The 19,002-nt window shown below is 33.1% G+C and overlaps 2 protein-coding genes across 3 annotated transcripts; both read left to right on the top strand.

Annotated features, from left to right (window-relative positions):
* The first annotated feature begins 1,872 nt into the window (after window positions 1-1,872).
* On the top strand, window positions 1,873-2,709 carry LOC108327557 (uncharacterized). Its single transcript, XM_017561248.1, has one exon. The coding sequence runs from the start codon at window positions 1,873-1,875 to the stop codon at window positions 2,707-2,709; it is 837 nt and encodes a 278-aa protein (XP_017416737.1).
* Window positions 2,710-8,909: 6,200 nt separating this feature from the next.
* Window positions 8,910-12,708, top strand: LOC108329197 (FT-interacting protein 3-like). Of its 2 annotated transcripts, none has more exons than XM_052872198.1 (2): window positions 8,910-9,249; window positions 9,972-12,708. In XM_052872198.1, exon 2 carries the CDS (start codon window positions 10,123-10,125, stop codon window positions 12,448-12,450), a length of 2,328 nt encoding a protein of 775 aa, XP_052728158.1. In that variant the 5' UTR covers window positions 8,910-9,249; window positions 9,972-10,122; the 3' UTR covers window positions 12,451-12,708. The 2 variants fall into 2 exon arrangements, with proteins under 2 accessions (XP_052728158.1, XP_052728159.1); XM_052872199.1 differs by lacking the exon at window positions 8,910-9,249 and adding an exon at window positions 9,272-9,387.
* Window positions 12,709-19,002: the final 6,294 nt, after the last annotated feature.

Raw genomic sequence — 19,002 nt, 5'->3', positions numbered from 1 at the left:
ACTGGACGTAGGATTGGTAAGATTTGAACCAGGATAAAATCATCTGTGCAAATTTCTCTCAACCTTACTCTATTTTATTGTCTTTATTATTTGCTAAGTAAGTTTAAATTGAGTAGAAATTTTTAAGGCACACGTTTTTAGTAAGAACCAATTCACCCCCCCTCTTGGTTTGTTATTCCACGCTAACCATTCCGCTGCAGCTGCTCTGACAAAAAGTACTCTTTCGAATTTAGACTTGGATTATAGCTAAAGTTGTTACTAAAGAAAGCAAAGGATTTGGTTTTAGAGGATATATAAGAACTGCACTAACCAACTTTGATAATATATTCATTGAAACCAAAAACTCTCGAATTTCTTACCTTTTCTTAATCTAGTGATATTGGAGCGCTTCAAACACCTGTGATTTATAATCTCTCTTTGCACGTGCTCACCAATATGTCAAACCCAATAGAACGCCATTAACCAACCATAGTTTCAACATGTAAACAAAATATGACAGCAGAAAAGAAGATTGGTAGGCAGATAAATGAAGTTGGAAATTTAATTATTTTTTAAAATGGGTATATTTGTTTTAATATAAAAGAATGATTGATACGTGGAATAAAATTATTAAGTGATAATATATTTAAATGAGATTTTGAATGTTATAAAAATTTGAGAAACACATTGGTGATAAAGGATCTCCATTTTCAAACATGGATTCTGAAATTACAACCCAGGCTTTGGAGTCAGAAACTAATAATGGAGGGAAGAAAAATAAATCATGTCATTGTAGTCCTTTGATAGCAACTCTGAACTTAGAAATAATGAGCAAAAATCAATTTCGTTTCATGTTACCATTATGAAATAAAATAGCTTCACTTTGTGTTGAATCTTATTCAAACCGTGGAAATTAATTGCACAACCTTGTGTCGGTTGCCATATTCATTTTCAATTTCTTCGCTTTCAAAAAGTGGCTTTCTGTTATTTAATGAAAAATAAAGCAAACTAAAAGGATGGAACATAATGTTCTAACATGAAGTAACCTTTGACATGAGTTCAATTCATATTAAAGAAAATTATATTATTTCTGATTTAAAATCTTGAAATTGTTGATGTAAACATAACTTTGTAACTGACTTGTTTTTGTCAGTTACTGTGTGCTCATGCACACCATATATACTTCACTTTTGATTCTTTCAATAATAGTTCTAGTATTCTTCTTTTATCCTCTCTTCCACTCTGCTAAATACATTTTTCTTTTCTGCATAATCATAAAACTAGTTGCGCTAACAGTGATATCAAGAGCTTAGGTTCGAAACCTGGTGGATCAACTCAAGACGATTAAGAAGATAGCCGGCGTAATACACAGTAACCTTCCTGTGTTTGACGGTAAAGGGTTTGATGATTGGTGTGTTAAAATGGATGCCATTTTTTGGCTATCAAGAGGTTGACGAGATTGTCAAGAAGGGGTTCAAGGAACCAGTGAAGGGTGACTTCGAAGAAACAAAGCGATACAAAGAAAATAAGCGATTAGATTGCAAGGCCCGGATGCTCCTACATCAGTGTGTGTCGGTTGCCATTTTTCAGAAGATTTCGAAAGCGACTACGACAAAAGAAGTATGGGACATCTTGCAAGAGGGATACGGTAATTCCGGCAAGGTGAAGAAGGTTCGTTTGCAATCCTTGCAGTGACAATACGAACTTCTGTGCATGGGCGAGCAAGAAACCGTAATAGATTACATTGGAAGGATTCAAGTTGTTGTAAACGCGATGAGATCATGCGACAAAATTATGAAAGACAGGAAAATAGCCGAGAAAATTCTCAGAACCTTGACACCCTAGTTTGACCATATCGTCGTTGCGATAGAAGAATGCAAAGATCTTGAAGTGATGAAGGTGAAGGAATTACAAAATTCGCTAAAGGCACATGAACAGAGATTAATCGAAAGAATAAATGCAGAGAAAGAAGTGAATCAAGGTACAAACCAAGCCCTACAGGCTAGAAGCAATTACAAAACCAGAGGACGTGGAAATGGAAGAGGTAGAGGTCGTGCTCGGGGAGGTCGAACCGGAGGCAGAAACTCGGGTGTCTATGATCAAAACAATGAAGACGAATGTAGTGAAAACAAGAACGACAACAAGAGAGGCGAAAAACACTTAAGAGGGAGAGGAAGAAGTAAAATTGATAAAAGAAACATACAATGTTATACGTGTAGTAAGTTCGGACATTATTCATCTGAATGCTGGCATAACGAAGATGGGAAGAAAGGCAAAGGAAATGAGGAGGCTAATCTTGTGCAAGATGCAAATGATTCTGATTCTGATCATGTGTTATTAATGAGTACAATCAAAGATAACGAAAACGAGTGCAAAAATGGTGATTCTGCATGCGATAACAGGTGTAACGAGTGCAAGAACGGTGATAATGCATGCGACAGGTGTTGCAAGGTTGAACATGTGTCGTTAGCTGACGAAACGAGTCATGCAGAAGATGAATCCTGTTGGTACTTAGACACAGGTTGCTCCAACCATATGACTGGGAAGAAAGATTTGTTGTTAGATCTGAATCCGAGTATCAAAAGCAGCGTGCGATTTGCCGATGATAGTGTGATCACGGCTGAAGGAGCTGGAAGAATCATGATCAAACGTAAAGATGGACGACCTGCCTACATGAATAATGTCCTGTATGTTCCAAACATGAAGAGTAATTTGCTGAGTTTGGGGTAGCTTCTCGAAAAAGGTTATACAGTGACTATGCGCCAGAAGCACATAAACGTATTTGACGAAAGACAACGACTTGTTCTTAGAGCCTCACTTGTCAGGAACAAAACATTTAAGGTAAATCTTAATATCATTGTTGTTCAATGCTTGACTGCTGTTGATTCCAAGGAAGAAGCTTGGCTGTGGCACTACCGGTTCGGGCACCTGAACTTTAGAAGTCTGAAGTTGTTGAAGAGCAAAGACCTTGTAAAAGGAGCTCCTGAGATACAGATTCCTAACAAAGTGTGTGAAGGATGTGCTGTTGGGAAGCAGACCAGAACAGAGTTTAAACAAACCATGTACAAGAGAGGAAAGCAACCACTTGTTGTTGTCTACTCATATGTATGCGGCCCATTTGATGTGGAGACAATAGGAGGTAATAAATACTTCTTGCTTTTCGTAGATGAGTGGACTAGGAAGATGTGGGTTTACTTGATCAAAGAAAAGAATAACATATACTTATGCTTTGTAAAATTTTGTGCTATGGCGGAGAGGGAATCTGGTTTGCAGGTTAAGATTTTCAAAACAGACGGTGGAGGAGAATTCAACTCACTTGAAATGAACGAGATTTGCAACAACAAAGGTATTGTGCATGAAGTGGTAGCACCGTACACACCCCAACACAACAGTCTTGCAAAGAGAAGGAATCGAATGCTGCTTGACATGACCAGGTGCATGCTTAAAGCAAAGAAGCTGCCACACTGTTTGTGGGGAGAATCCGTTTCTACAGTAGTTCATCTACTGAATAGGAGCCCAACCAGATCATTGCCTAACTGCACCCCACAAGAAGCTTAGTCAGGAGTTAAGCCTACAATTAAGAATTTGTGTGTTTTTGGGTCTATATGTAACAAACATACACCGGATGAAAGAAGGAAGAAGTTAGATGATAGAAGTGAGATGCTTATCCTCGTCGGGTATCACTCAACTGGTGCATATAGAATGTATGATCCGAGGAAGAATCAGATAATTGTGAGTAGAGATGTTATAGTGGACGAAGAAAGCAGCTTTGATTGGAAGACGACAGAAGCCAAACCAGACTCTGTTCAAGGCATTTTAGAAGACAGTCGTGCTGAAGAAAAACAAGTGGTTGGAGGCAATGAAGGCAACAACAGAAGGTCACAAAGAGCTAGATTTCCCTCAACGAGGCTGTCAGGGCACAAAGTGTTTGCAGACAATGATGTATTGGATTCTGGAGACTGGACTCATCTTACATTCCTGGCAGATGCAGAGCCTATTACTTGGAGGCAAGCCATTGACATGAAGGAGTGGAAGGAAGCAATGATTGAAGAGTTGAGGTCCATTGAAAGGAACAAAACCTGGGACATGGTTGAACTACCTCAGCATAAGCGGGCAATTGAGGTAAAATGGGTCTTCAAGACCAAGTATAAACCAGGTGGTGAGATAGCAAAGCTAAAGGCCAGACTCGTAGCGAAGGGGTTTCTACATCAACAAGGAATTGATTATATAGATGTCTATGCGCCAGTTGCAAGGCTTGAGACAGTGAGACTTGTGATAACGGTTGCTAGCTGGAATAACTGGAGAATTCAGCAGTTAGATGTGAAATCAGCCTTTCTCAATGGCCCTTTGGAAGAGGAAGTCTACGTGATGCAGCCACCCGGATTCGAGAAACAAGGTGAGGAGCAAAAGGTGTATAGGCTGAATAAAGCATTATACGGACTCAAGCAGGCGCCAAGAGCTTGGAACAATCATATCAATGCATTATTGATCAAGCTGGGATTTCAAAAGAGCTCTATTGAATTTGGTGTGTATGTAAGAAGTGCTGGTTTACAGAACAAGCTCCTGGTGTGCTTGTACGTGGATGATCTCCTCGTGACTGGAGATTCTGAAGAAGAAATAGATATGTTCAAGAAGAAAATGAAGGAAGAATATGAAATGTCCGATCTAGGCAATCTGAGTTATTTCCTCGGACTGGAATTTATGGAAACAAGGAATGGAGTTATTCTGCATCAAGCGAGGTACATTAATGAGGTCTTAAAATGCTTCAACATGAGTAATTGTAACTGTGCTCCAACCCCAGTCATTGCAAATTTAAAGCTTGTAGAACAATATGAAGAGGAACGTGTAGATGCCTCACTTTATAAACAAATTGTGGGATCCTTGAGGTGCATCTGCAATAGTAGGCTTGACATTAGTTATGGTGTTGGCTTACTAAGTAGATTCATGCATGAACTTAGGACGTCACACTTGACAACAGCTAAGCACGTCCTGAGGTACTTGAAGGGAACAACAAATTTTGGTCTTCTATTTCCCAAAGCATCCAGCAGCACGGAAGGTATATTGGAGGTATGGTGTGATTCATATTAGAGTGGAGACACAATGGATAGAAGAAGCACGTTTGGTTATTTCATTTAATATGGTGGGGCACCTATCTCCTAGTGTTCCAAAAAGCAAAGTGTGGTGGCACTTTCAACATGTGAAGCAGAATATATATTATCTGTAGAGACAAATTGCCAGTGTATTTGGTTAGAAGCACTCCTTGGAGACTTGAAGTTGAAATGTAGAAGACCCATACAGCTGATGGTTGACAATAAATCCACAATAAATCTGTCAAAGAATCATGTGTTTCATGGGAGAAGCAAACACATCGATACTAAGTTTCATTTTCTAAGGGATAGTGAGTCAAGGCAGAGTTGAGTTGTTGCACTGCCCAACTGAAACACAAAAGGCTGATATTTTTACTAAAGCTCTCAGACGGTCCATATTTGAGCAGTTGAGAGATTTGTTAGGTGTAAATTCTTTCGCTAGTTATGTTTAGGGGGTATGTTGATGTAAACATAACTTTGTAACTGACTTGTTTTTGTCAGTTGTTTTGTGCTCATGCACACCATATATATTTCACTTTTGATTCTTTCAATAATAGTTCTAGTATTTTTCTTTTATCTTCTTTCCCACTCTCTGCTAAATACATTTTTCTTCTCTGCATAATCATAAAACTAGTTGCGTTAACAGAAATAATAGATATGTAGATTTTCTTTTTTATATAATATTTTTTAAAAAATATTTAATGTGAGATTTCAAAACAGAATAAAAAAGAGAAAAAAAAGAAAAAATGTACTTGAAATGAAAAAGTTAAATGGCCTCGATCTTCTTGTCGTGTAGAATAAACATGTGAACAACATGGAGAAACAGAAAATAGACACTCCAAATAGTTTGAATTCATTGCTTATTTTGTACTCGATGGTCGATACTTTATTTTTAATGAAATTTAATATTATAAATGTTTTGCTACTTTTAAATTCAAAATTAATATTGATTTCAATTAAAAAACCGGTTACAGTGATATTTGTATTCCCCGCTTTAATCAAATTAAGCGTTTGTAACTGATATAAGCTGTTCATTAAAAATATAATTTAATTTTACTATGAAAGCAATTGCATGTAAAATACGTCTTTGAGGAGTTTGTTTTTGTTTTGTTATAATAATATTTTTCTCGTTTTCTGAGTTAAACAAATACATGGATTTTTCAACACGCGCGTATATTACAAGAATTATGTGACCATAACATATGCATTATTTGGTGGTTTACGGTCTAATTTGCTTAAATGCCGAAGACTAATTTGAGCACTTGAGAGTAAGTTTAGGGTTGAAGCTTTATGTTTGTGCAAATTTCGAAACAATAATAAAAATCCATAACCGATTCAGAAATAATGCCGAATAAATGTTGAAGAAGCTTGTCCACTCAATTGGTTCAATCGCTATTGTTAGTTCAAAAGAAGTATGATTAGTGGGTCAGCCAAGACGCCATTGTTGCTTTATCTAGTCAATGTAAATGCATAGCTTACCGAATTTGCCACCATCATCAATAAATAATACTCCAAAACTGTCACCCTTAAATTCCATCCTTATCGTTCTCCTTCTCCATTCACTTTTTCACTTTTTCACTTTTTCACTTTTTCACTTTTACATTCAAACCATCTACGTGGACCCACCAATTATCCTTCTATTTTCTTCATTTCAATTCTTGTTTTTCCATGATATTTTTATTTTTTTCAATATTACATTTAAAATTTTAAATAATGCTAATTCTACTTACCTATTTCTCTACCACTTTGATTACTTAGAATTCTAAAACAAAACATAATTTAAATATTTATTTTGGTGGATGGCTCGAATGGTTAAGTTTACTTTTATAAAGAATTTTTAATTTTTAAACTTAAGTTAAAGTTTTATTATCAATTTTTTTTATTCCTGTTCGGTTAGATTGGATGTTATTTGGAGAAAAGGAACGGAGTAGTAAAAAGATAAACTTATTATTATGAGTCAGACAGAATCAATAAGATCACATTTATTATGAAATGGGTCTCTGTATTAAAAAAGAAGTCTCGGTAACTCACGTAACTTATGTAAGCTTCGAGGGGTTTCACACAAATACCACTTTATTTTCAACCGTATTTCGCTATAGAATAAATGTTATTTTATTAAACTATATAATAACAAAGAGTTGTTGATATATTAATGACTCATTACTGCTTAATTACAAATAAACTATAAAAATAGATAAATAAATGTTTATAATGAGAAATAACCGCATATATAAAATTAAATGGTTAGTTTTGTATCAGTTAATATATTATTTTGGAAATTGTAACTTCTCTTGATCTTGTCAACAGATTAACTGTTTTAAAAATTGTTTATTATTTTTTACACTATCTTCCATTTTTTTATTCAACCTCTATTCCCTATAATGTTTTACATTAAGTTTTTTGGCATACTTTTTATTAATTATTTATAAAAAAAGTTCTCTTATTTAGTGATTCTTTCTCTCTTTATAATTTTAATAAATTTTAACTGTTTAAAAATAATATTAAGGTGTATTTTAACATTTTTACGGAAAAGTAAAATAAAATAGCTCGTCTTTTGCAGACGTATAATCATAAATTTAAGATGTGAGAGACCTATTCATTAAAATTTATCAACTAGACAATAAATGTTGATAGTGAACCTTAAATAATATTTTTTATCAATAGAAATAAAAAATTATTTTTAATATTAAAAGCATTTTTATTTTAGATAAATGTTCTATAGTAATAAATATTTTTAATTTCAGCTGTAAGTAAAATATGATTAAACGAGGTCTGTATAAAATATTTACATTGAAAGAAAAATGTATTATGATCTTAAAACTAATATAGGATGGTGAGATGACAAAAAATAAATTCAAGTTCCCTCTATAATAATATGCTCTAAAGTGCCAGAGTCAATTCAGTGAAGAAGAATTTTATTACGAGTTTAACTGAATCAACTCAATTTAACTCGGTTCTTAGTAAATCAGAAATTTTGTAATCAGATTTAACTGACCACGGTTTATTGGAATAAGTGAATTTATTTGATTAAATACATTTTATTCTTTCAACTTATTTTATATTATTTTTTAATCATGAAAATGTATTAACTTAACTCACCTATTTGTATTACAGTTTATCTATTTCAGCTATTTTGGTAAATACTAATTACAATTAATAATTGATATAATAAATATATTAAGTAAAAAATTTAATTCATATAATTGACATATAAATAAATAAAACATGCAAATCATTTAAACATTATCAAATAACTTTCTTATATGAAATAACATAAAATAAAGTGTCAATTATTTATCAAAAGTATTAAATAATTACAGTGAAAAAAATTATAAAGATTTAATCTGACTAACACTTTAAAAAGATAATTTTTTTATCCTACTTAATTTAAATTTTTAGTGAACTAATTATCTTTAAGGATTTATGAATCAATTTATTTTTAATTCAAACTCAAATTAAACGAGTCTTTAACCATATTTTAGAAAAATATACTTTTTCAGTTAACCTGACTTAAATTGGTACAGAGTCAGATTAACTCAGATTTAATATGAAAAAATAAAATAACAAATTTAAATATTTAAGTGTTACTTTTTAATTTTAAAATGATATGTTTTTTAATCTTCATATTTAAAAGTAATGACTTGTAATTGATTTAATACTATAATTACATTAAAAAGAAATAAATAATATACAAATTGAAAACATTTTTGTCTAAACTATGTTGATGATTATTTTTCGATAAACATGACAGGTTTTTTTTTGGAATGAAGAGTAAAATAAATAAAAGAATGAACAGATAATGAATTGCGAGGGAGTTACTTAGGAAAACGAGCACACGTGTGACTACCGACCGTATTGGTTCACACGCTTAAGGCGGGTCCACCGCCACTCCACCACCCTGTACAGCAACAGAGGTCCAGCGAGCACTGTGCAAAAAGCAAAGAGGGCAACTTCTGTGTATATTTTGCATAGATTCATTAGATCCTAGCCCCACACCACCACCAAACGCAAAACCAAAAACCAAAAAGCATACACCCTCTTTTCTTCTTTCCTCTTCTCCCTCACCCCTTACCCTTATCTCTTCCATCTCACAGACACCACCTACACCTCTATTCTTTCTGCTTTATTACAAATAAACCTATCAAAACCATCCCCATTTCTCAACAAACCCATCTTCTCAAAGGTAACAACATCTCAGCATTGTACTTCTTAAATCTAAAAGCCTCATGTTTATCTTTCTCTCTTCTTCTACTCCACGAGTTGGGTGTTACTGAAAATTTTCAAGGTTTTTTCCTTTTGCTGAAATAGAAGCACCCATTCGGTAAATTTTTATTTTTTTCTAAAAAAATTTCTTGTAAAATCTCTTAGAATGATAGGAGCACAAACCTGCGTATGATCAGTAGTATATAGGTATTTTTATACTTTTTTTTTTGTTAAAATTTCGGTGGGTGAGTTGGGTGGTGTGAAAAGTGCTGAAACTAGAAAAGTAAAGGTAATCCGGTGGTGATGTTTGTTTCCGGGAAATAAGTTGTTGAAGGAGTGTCTCAGAATGCAGAAAGTGTGAAACTTTTGAGTGGAACTCCTTCATTTCATGGTACATTCTGTCGGCAGCTACTTGGGATAATCTAGGTTCAGAATTTTTGTGTCCTTATTTTATGAATTGATAGTACGTTTTGGTGTCGTGATTTTGTGCTTTTACTAAATACAATCGGATCTACAATCTTAAGCTTCCACACTCTTGGTGTTAGCGTAGATCTACGCTTGCAACTCTGTTTATTTATGCATTAATTATTATATTTGAGTTTTCTTAACTTGTGTGGTTTGTGTGTTTTAAAGTTTCCCAAATATTTAGGTGACTTGATTTGCCAGCTGTAACGGCTATTTGACCGTGTTTCTCTTTTTTAGGCTCCTCGGAACCGTTGTGCTTTTATTTCTTTTAAGGCACAACTGTTCCTAGGTGTGGAAGTGTGGAACATTGAAGATTTGAAATAGTTGTGCACAGCTTCCATTGTTATTTTGAAAAAGAAAAGGTCTTTGGGTTCTTTGAAGGCAGAAGATGCAGAGGCCTCCACCGGAAGATTTTCTGTTGAAGGAGACCAAGCCCCACCTCGGTGGGGGGAAGGTCTCCGGTGACAAGCTTACCAGCACATATGACCTTGTCGAGCAAATGCAGTACCTGTACGTGAGGGTTGTGAAGGCTAAGGACCTGCCTGCAAAGGATGTCACTGGCAGTTGTGACCCTTATACTGAAGTGAAGTTGGGGAACTACAAAGGCACCACACGGCACTTCGAGAAGAAGAGTAATCCCGAATGGAACCAGGTTTTTGCTTTCTCGAAAGACCGCATTCAGGCTTCCATTCTGGAGGTCACCGTGAAGGATAAGGATGTTGTGAGGGATGATTTCATCGGTCGGGTGTTGTTCGACCTGAATGAGGTCCCAAAGCGTGTTCCACCGGATAGTCCTCTTGCACCGCAGTGGTATAGATTGGAGGATAGGAAGGGTGATAAGGCGAAGGGGGAGCTAATGCTGGCTGTTTGGATGGGCACACAGGCTGATGAAGCATTTCCCGAAGCATGGCACTCAGATGCTGCGACGGTTACTGGGACTGATGCTCTTGCCAACATTAGATCAAAGGTGTATCTGTCTCCTAAGCTTTGGTATTTGAGGGTTAATGTGATAGAGGCGCAAGACTTGCAGCCGAGTGACAAGGGTAGGTACCCTGAAGTTTTTGTTAAGGCTTCTCTGGGAAATCAGACCTTGAGGACTAGAATCTCTCAAAGCAGGACTATCAATCCAATGTGGAATGAGGATATGATGTTTGTGGCTGCTGAACCATTCGAGGAGCCTCTGATTTTGAGTGTGGAAGACAGAGTTGCCCCTAACAAGGAGGAGTCACTTGGGAGGTGTGCTATTCCTTTACAAATGGTGGAGCGGAGACTGGATTACAAACCTGTGAATACCAAGTGGTACAACATCGAAAAGCACGTTGTTATAATGGAAGGAGAAAAGAAGAAGGAAATCAAGTTTTCAAGCAAGATTCATATGAGGATCTGTCTGGAAGGTGGTTATCATGTTTTGGATGAATCAACTCACTACAGCAGTGATCTTCGCCCAACTGCTAAACAGCTGTGGAAGTCCAGTATTGGAGTTCTTGAATTGGGGATATTGAACGCTCAGGGTTTGATGCCAATGAAAACAAAAGATGGTAAGGGAACAACAGATGCCTATTGTGTAGCAAAATATGGGCAGAAGTGGGTGAGGACAAGGACAATCATTGATAGCTTCGCACCCCGGTGGAATGAGCAATATACTTGGGAGGTTTTTGATCCTTGCACTGTCATTACAATTGGTGTTTTTGATAACTGTCATTTGCATGGTGGTGATAAGGGTGGAGGAGCAAAAGATTCCAAAATTGGGAAGGTAAGAATCCGTCTTTCCACCCTTGAGACTGACCGTGTCTATACACATTCCTATCCTCTTCTAGTTCTTCATCCAAATGGGGTGAAGAAAATGGGTGAAATCCACTTGGCTGTAAGGTTTACTTGTTCTTCTTTGCTTAATATGATGCACATGTATTCACTGCCTTTGTTGCCTAAGATGCATTATATTCACCCACTAACTGTTAGCCAGCTTGACAATTTGAGGCATCAAGCCACTCAGATTGTTTCAATGAGACTGAGTCGTGCCGAGCCACCCTTGAGAAAGGAGATAGTGGAATATATGCTGGATGTGGGTTCCCACATGTGGAGCATGAGAAGAAGCAAGGCCAACTTTTTCAGGATCATGGGAGTTTTAAGTGGACTAATAGCGGTAGGAAAATGGTTTGACCAAATCTGCAATTGGAAAAATCCAATCACAACCGTTCTGATCCATATCCTGTTCATAATATTGGTCATGTACCCTGAGCTTATCTTACCTACAATATTCCTATACCTCTTCTTGATTGGAGTTTGGTACTATAGATGGAGGCCAAGACACCCTCCTCACATGGACACTCGTCTCTCTCATGCAGATTCTGCTCACCCAGATGAACTTGATGAAGAGTTTGACACATTCCCAACCACCAGACATTCGGACATCGTGAGGATGAGATATGACAGGCTCAGAAGCATTGCTGGGAGGATACAGACAGTGGTTGGTGATTTGGCCACACAAGGGGAGAGGCTGCAGTCTTTGCTCAGCTGGAGGGACCCAAGAGCTACTGCACTCTTTGTCATCTTCTGTCTGGTTGCTGCCATTGTACTCTATGTCACTCCATTCCAGGTTGTGGCACTTCTCACTGGAATCTATGTATTGAGACACCCCAGGTTCCGCCACAAGCTTCCTTCAGTGCCTCTCAATTTCTTCAGAAGGCTGCCTGCAAGAACTGATTGCATGCTTTGATTCATGGATAGTGCACAAACTACATATGGAACCTGCTTTGCTTTCATTGTTCAGCACCAGATTTTGTGGATTTGCATTTCATTATGTCATAGGATTTTCTGTTTTTGAACTTCGTGGTAGTATCCTGGTTAAATTTGTAATTTTGTAGGCTGAGTTGAAATTAACTTGTGTTCAATCAACTTCGTGTTTAATCAGATGCAGTAAAGTTTCTCAACTGGCTATTGATATAGAGGTGAAGTGATTACTGATTTATGTTCACCTTTTCTCCTCCTCATTTCAACCTACTCCTCTACTTGTTTCGGTTGTTTATTGATGGACACCTTGTTATAGCATTCTTTATTATCTATGATTTGGACCTTGCAATGTTGTGACTATAATATGGTATTTTTGTATAGAGATATATGATGAATACATGTGGGCAAACATATCTCTCCCATTGTGATACTAAAATAAATACTTGTTTTTATGACATTTGTTTGAACCGCAACATTAAAATAAACAATTTACATATTATAATGTATGTTGGTGTGCAATATTTTATTTGAGACTATTTATTTTTGTCTCAGAGGACAATAATTCTATAAGAGGACAGACATGAATGCTTCCGCAATAATTGGGTCGTGCTTTTACTTCTGGCTAATTGTTTGCAGTGTTATTATTTTCTTGCGAAAGATATTTGGAAATCTGTTTATTAAATTTATTTTACCTGATTGTTTCATTACAAAAAATAAATGTGAATATTTATCACAGATCTGCCCGTGTGAATAATCATGGTTACACGTGAGAAAAATGATTTTATTAAAATAGAGAAATGAGCTTAGTATGTTTTGTTTTATTTATGCATCTGGATATTTTTTACAAGTAAAACAAGTATAATTTCATATTTTGATATTGATGTAATTGTTTGTTTTTTGGTTCAAGATATTTATTCGTTTTGAGTAAATAGGATGAGATATAAACAAAGGAAAAAAGAGATAGCAATTGGAGTTTCGTCTTGTTAGAGATGTAAAATTTGTAAAATGTAAATTTGAGCAACTAAAAGAATTACAAATTTAGATATAAAGGTGTACGCAGCCAAGGGAACGTATTATTTTATAGTAACATGATTTTCTTTTCAAAGAATACGTGGAAAATTTTCAACTTATTAAAGAATGATTTAATATCTTAGATTAATTATATACTCACTTAGAGATCAGATTTAACGTATCTGTTCTTATATTTAATATATAATTTAATTACAACTGTTTGGTATGATGTAATATAATAAAAAAAAATAGATTTAATTATTTGTTTGGTTTTCATTTTAGTTAAAAAAATTTAAGTAGTTACTATTAATTTTTTTTTTCGATTGTGTTTCAATTTTTGAAAAAACGTCTTAATTAAATTATTTAATTTTTTTGATATAACGACATAACATGTGTTAATTTGTTTTTTTAATTTATTTTTATTTTTATTTCTTTTACAATAATTTTTGTTGTTTATGTGTTAAGTGTCTGGTATGATATGTTACGAATTAGGATTAAGTGTTATTATTTTGATTTTAATTTAATTTATATATATATATATATTTCTTTTAATAAATTTAATTCCAATTTTTTAAAAATAAAGTAATATTGATTTTCTTTATATTAAGATCAAATTTATAAAAAATTATTAATTATATAAATACATGTTATTCTTTTTATTAAAAATAACGTTTTAACATATTATGTATATTATTAATCAATACTTTTTTTAATTATAATTTTGTAATAAATTATAATATAAATATTAGTATACCATTTATACAAATAATATATTTGGTTATTTTCATTAAATTTATTATTTATATAAATGTTATTAGTTAATCTAGAAGATGATGAAATTTATTATTTATATAAATGTTATTAGTTAATCTAGAAGATGATGAAATTTATTATTTATATAAATGTTATTAATTAATTTATTACTATAAAATAATATGAATTAATGATATATTAGTTTTAAAGACTTGCTTTTTTTTTAAAAAAAATATCTACACTTAATTATTTTTAGTATTATAAAAAACATACATTAATAATATAATATGTTAGAAATTCATTTTTAATAAAAATATCATTATAAAATCTATATAAATAATGAATTTGGTCTTAATTTTGAGAGATAATATTGTTTCATTTTAAAATATATAGGGACTAAATTGAAATCAAGATCATGATACTTGACACTGACACGTTACACTACCTACCACGTGGTACCATTAGTGTCATGTGTCACACTACGAATCTGACATGTGGACAACAAATTTGTTTACAAAAAATTAAAAGAAAAACCTAGATTGACACATGACATGTCGTTAATGTCATTAGTAATTTGTTTTAGAAGAATCTAATTGAGTCACTTTTTCAAAAAGTTGGACATAATGAAAACAAAAAAAAAGTTAAGCGGATACTAACTTGAAACTTTCTAACCAAAATGGTAACTAAATGAGTAATTAAGCCAAAAGTATATATAAAAATAAGATAAAATTTTTTAATAACATGTTTAATGACATCAACATCATTCTTAATAAACATTTATTTAGTGTTATTTATTTATTGTTATAATTAACACCTTATTGCATAGTAAATAGTAAAGATATTTATTCTCATATTATGACATGATAATTCAATTATAAAAATAATTAAAAAGAGAGGATAAGTTAAATATTTAAAAAAAATTTCACACTATTTAACTAAACAACTCTAATCTATTATTCTATTGCATTTAAAAGATATTATATACCTAAACACTTGAGTATATCTCTTGTACATTTAACCATTATATTCGCTATGATATAAATCTTATCTAGCAAATTCTTATAATAGAGTAAAACTCTATACAAAAGTTTAAATCGATTTTCACTACTTTTATACTTTTACTTATATAACTCAGGTTATCATCTATTTATATTCTCTATTAATTAGTAAATTCAGACATCTTATCATAACAATTCAATTTAGTAATTCATATCTTATCAAATATTCACATATTTTCAAAATATTGAGTAATCATTAGTCATTGAAACAAAGTTTTCAATTTAAAAACTTGAAGAAGTTGTTCAATAAGAGAAGTTAAAGAATACACAAATACAAAAATATTGAAGAAAGTCCTCACAGAAATGTATTGCAAATAGACCTATGTTTGAATAATTTTTAGATTTTAGAATAAAACATATGTTAGAATAGTTAATTCTACATGTCTTTATATATAAAATGAAATCTCACATTTCATTTAGAATACAAACACTAGTGCAGAATTGATCTTTAACGTCACCTCATAGACGTCCGTCCACCAAAACCCCAACGTAAATAATTAACCGGTGGCATAAATGTAAATAATTGAGTGTGGAGACGTCCGTCCTGGAGGGGAACGGACGTTCAAAAGCCTGACGGGAGAGTTGAAGATTCAGCCTTTTGAACGTCTGGCCCCCGTCACAACGGACGTTCAAAAGACGTTTAAAATAAGGACATACACACAAAAACGCGAACCCGCAAGGAGTTATGCGAACCCGTGAGGGTTCCCTCTGCGCCTTGCATTTCCAGGTTGGTTTTTATCTGTTTTGGACCATTTAATCTTACTTTTATTCCGATTAAATTGTTCAGTGATGAAATATCTTTCATTTGGACCGATTAAAAATCATTTTCGGTGCATTTTGGTGCAGTTTGTTGCGTGTTCTTGGGCGGCCTTTTTTGGCCTACGTTTTAGGTCGTTTACTCCTCCATCTCCCTCAATTTTCATTTCGAATCTGCTCTTCAGATGTGTTGCAGTGCACAAACAAACGTCCAAACCCCGTAATCCTAAATAACCCTAAATAACCCGTCTAATAAAGCCCTTTCTGCAGTAGTGTATAGACGTCCGAGAGGTTCACAGCGGACGTCTATATAGACATCCGACCTGACACAACGGACGTCTATATAGACGTCCGGCCTGACACAACGGACGTCTACATAAACGTCACCCACAAAGACGTCGGTCGAACGTCAAAAAGCTCAAAGAACAGACGTCTAAAGTCCTTTCTGCACTAGTGAAAGGATGTGACTTCTTGTCTTATTAAAGAAAACCACACATGTTGTAAAAGTTAGCTTTGAAATTAGAAATCAATTTAAACTTTGAATAGCCTTTTTGTGTTTTTCTCGTGGGAATGTTGCTTTTCTAGTAGGGTTTTTCTATACGGTCTCTCATTCTTTTACCTCTATTCAAGAAGAGAGCCTAATAAAAGCCTTCAAAAGTTCTACTCAACCTCCAAGATTGTGTATATTTGATAAGATAATCATCATCCCACTTTATCCTTTTCCATTTACACCAACTTCTATCTTGTTTTCCATTCTATTTGTTACTTATTTCTTCGTGCTTTTCCTAAACTTATCCCTTATTCATTCCACCACATATAGTTTAACAATAACGACGAAAATATACAATATAGTTTTCGGTCTTAAACATCCACCTTAACATCGTATGGTTTTCTCCAAGGTACAATAAAACCTTACCACCACCTATTTTCCATTTTTCTCTTGGTCTTTCATCATAAGCCCATATAAAATTGACAAAACCTAGTCTTAGAGGTTCTTACACCAATCCAAAACAAAAACCATCAATTGGAATTCTAAACAGTCTACCAAGAACCACCTTAAACCATTATACCTAACTTCTGCAAATCACTATTTGTTTCTTCAAGAACCCATCCAAGACTCACCCAAATCTTTCCAAAACTCTGTTAGCTTACACTCATCTCCCTACATCCTTAACTCTAAGGCAAAACCAAGCAAAAGACAATTAAGAAACAAGCTAATAACATTATCTTTGTAACTTGTGTCGATATCTTCTTTCAATTTGAAGTTAGAGTGGACTTTTACTTGGTAATTTGGAAAGCCTAATTAAGTTTCATCATAAACACCATTTGAAAAAATCATCTAAAAGATTTTAAATTAGCTATTCATCAGGAGAGAGAATTGATTCAACCTTATTATTGCTAATGAAAATTTGTCACTTGATCAACATGACTTATCACATGAGCAACATTCAACAAAGAGAAGAGAAAATAAATTTGGCTTTTTCTCATTCAATTAGTTATCATCTGGATGGTTATACATTTAAGAGGAGAGAATTAGTTTTGCCCACTTATTCAAACTACCAATTATCCATTTACCATTTAAATGTTATTGTTTGAATAATATATGAAAAGAGCAAGAGTGTGAGACACAAAATTAATTTTTACCTATTTCAATATTGATTTAAAGAATAATTTGCTCCTTTACACGTAAAAGAAAAACTAATTGTTTTCTATTTCAATATCAATGAAGTGACTTATTCCCTGAGCAAAATAAGTAAATGTCAACAAAAAAAAAAAAAAACACAAACAAGCTCAATTTGATCTAAAATTCAACTCATTATAATTTATTGTTTAAAATCAAACATATTTTAGATAAACTCAAAAATCTTTTTAAACAAAAGAAAGTAACATAAACTCAAACTAGAATAATTTTATGTTAGTTTTTATATGTATTTGGTGTAATGATTTATTAAGGAAACATGAAATCGAACCCAAATTTAGGTAAATGATTAACACCTAAGTTTATAAGTTTTCTATTTTATAAAATGTTAAACTTTATTATTTTTATCCATTACGAAAAATAAAACAATCGTTGTAAATATTTAAAATATTAACCAAATATTAATTTTTCTTTTAACTCTCTTTTTGTTATGTATGGCCAATTTCTGATTTTTATAAATGTGGGGACTCCTTCTTCTCTCTTTGTTTACCCATGTCTTACTTTTTGTGAAAGAAATCTTAATTTTTGTTTCTGTTTTTGTTATCTTTACATGGTGTAAATTAGTTTGGTGGGTTGAGTTATTTGTGGAAAGTGTATGTATGGACAAAATGTGGGTCTGCTACTCCATTCAACTTTACTCGTCCCCAACAAAGCAACATGGAGTACTTCTTTCTCTTTTCTCTTCGTGCTCCTACAAACTTACACCTACGTTAAAAGTATATACAAATAAACTCACTTTTTCTTTTTTAAGTAATTAAACCCATTCTCAACAAATATTTCAAATTATCTACATATATCCATATCAATTCAAACTATCATTATACACACAACTTTTTTTCATTTAATCTAAATTAGAGTTTTAGTTAGCATCATCGTATCTTCTAAGAAAATTAGTTAATTGAAGTGAATTAAACTATAAAAAATTAGACAACTTTTTCTTTTAAATCTAAAATAAACTATCTTTTTAGTTTAATTATAAAAAACCTATTAAAAAGAATAATTTAGTGCGTTGTTAATGACAGGGTAACCATAAAAAGCTGAACAGCACTAAAACAGGGAATATAAGGAAATTAAAAAAATAATTTATTGAAACTGAGTTTAATAAATAAAAAATTAATTTGAACAAATTAAACTCAACTGTGTCTAAATTCAGTTAAAGGCATTCTATAAGTTGCAGCCAAATTATTTAACTGGGTCCGTGTATGTGGCTCTTTTTAATTATTATAGGTAGTTAATCTAATTTAAATAACCAGTTAAATTT

This window comes from Vigna angularis, chromosome 2, assembly GCF_016808095.1.
Source record: "Vigna angularis cultivar LongXiaoDou No.4 chromosome 2, ASM1680809v1, whole genome shotgun sequence".
In the NCBI taxonomy this organism is placed as follows: Eukaryota; Viridiplantae; Streptophyta; class Magnoliopsida; order Fabales; family Fabaceae; genus Vigna; species Vigna angularis.
Note: the sequence above shows the minus strand (reverse complement) of the source record. Positions and strands in the feature narration are given on the sequence as shown.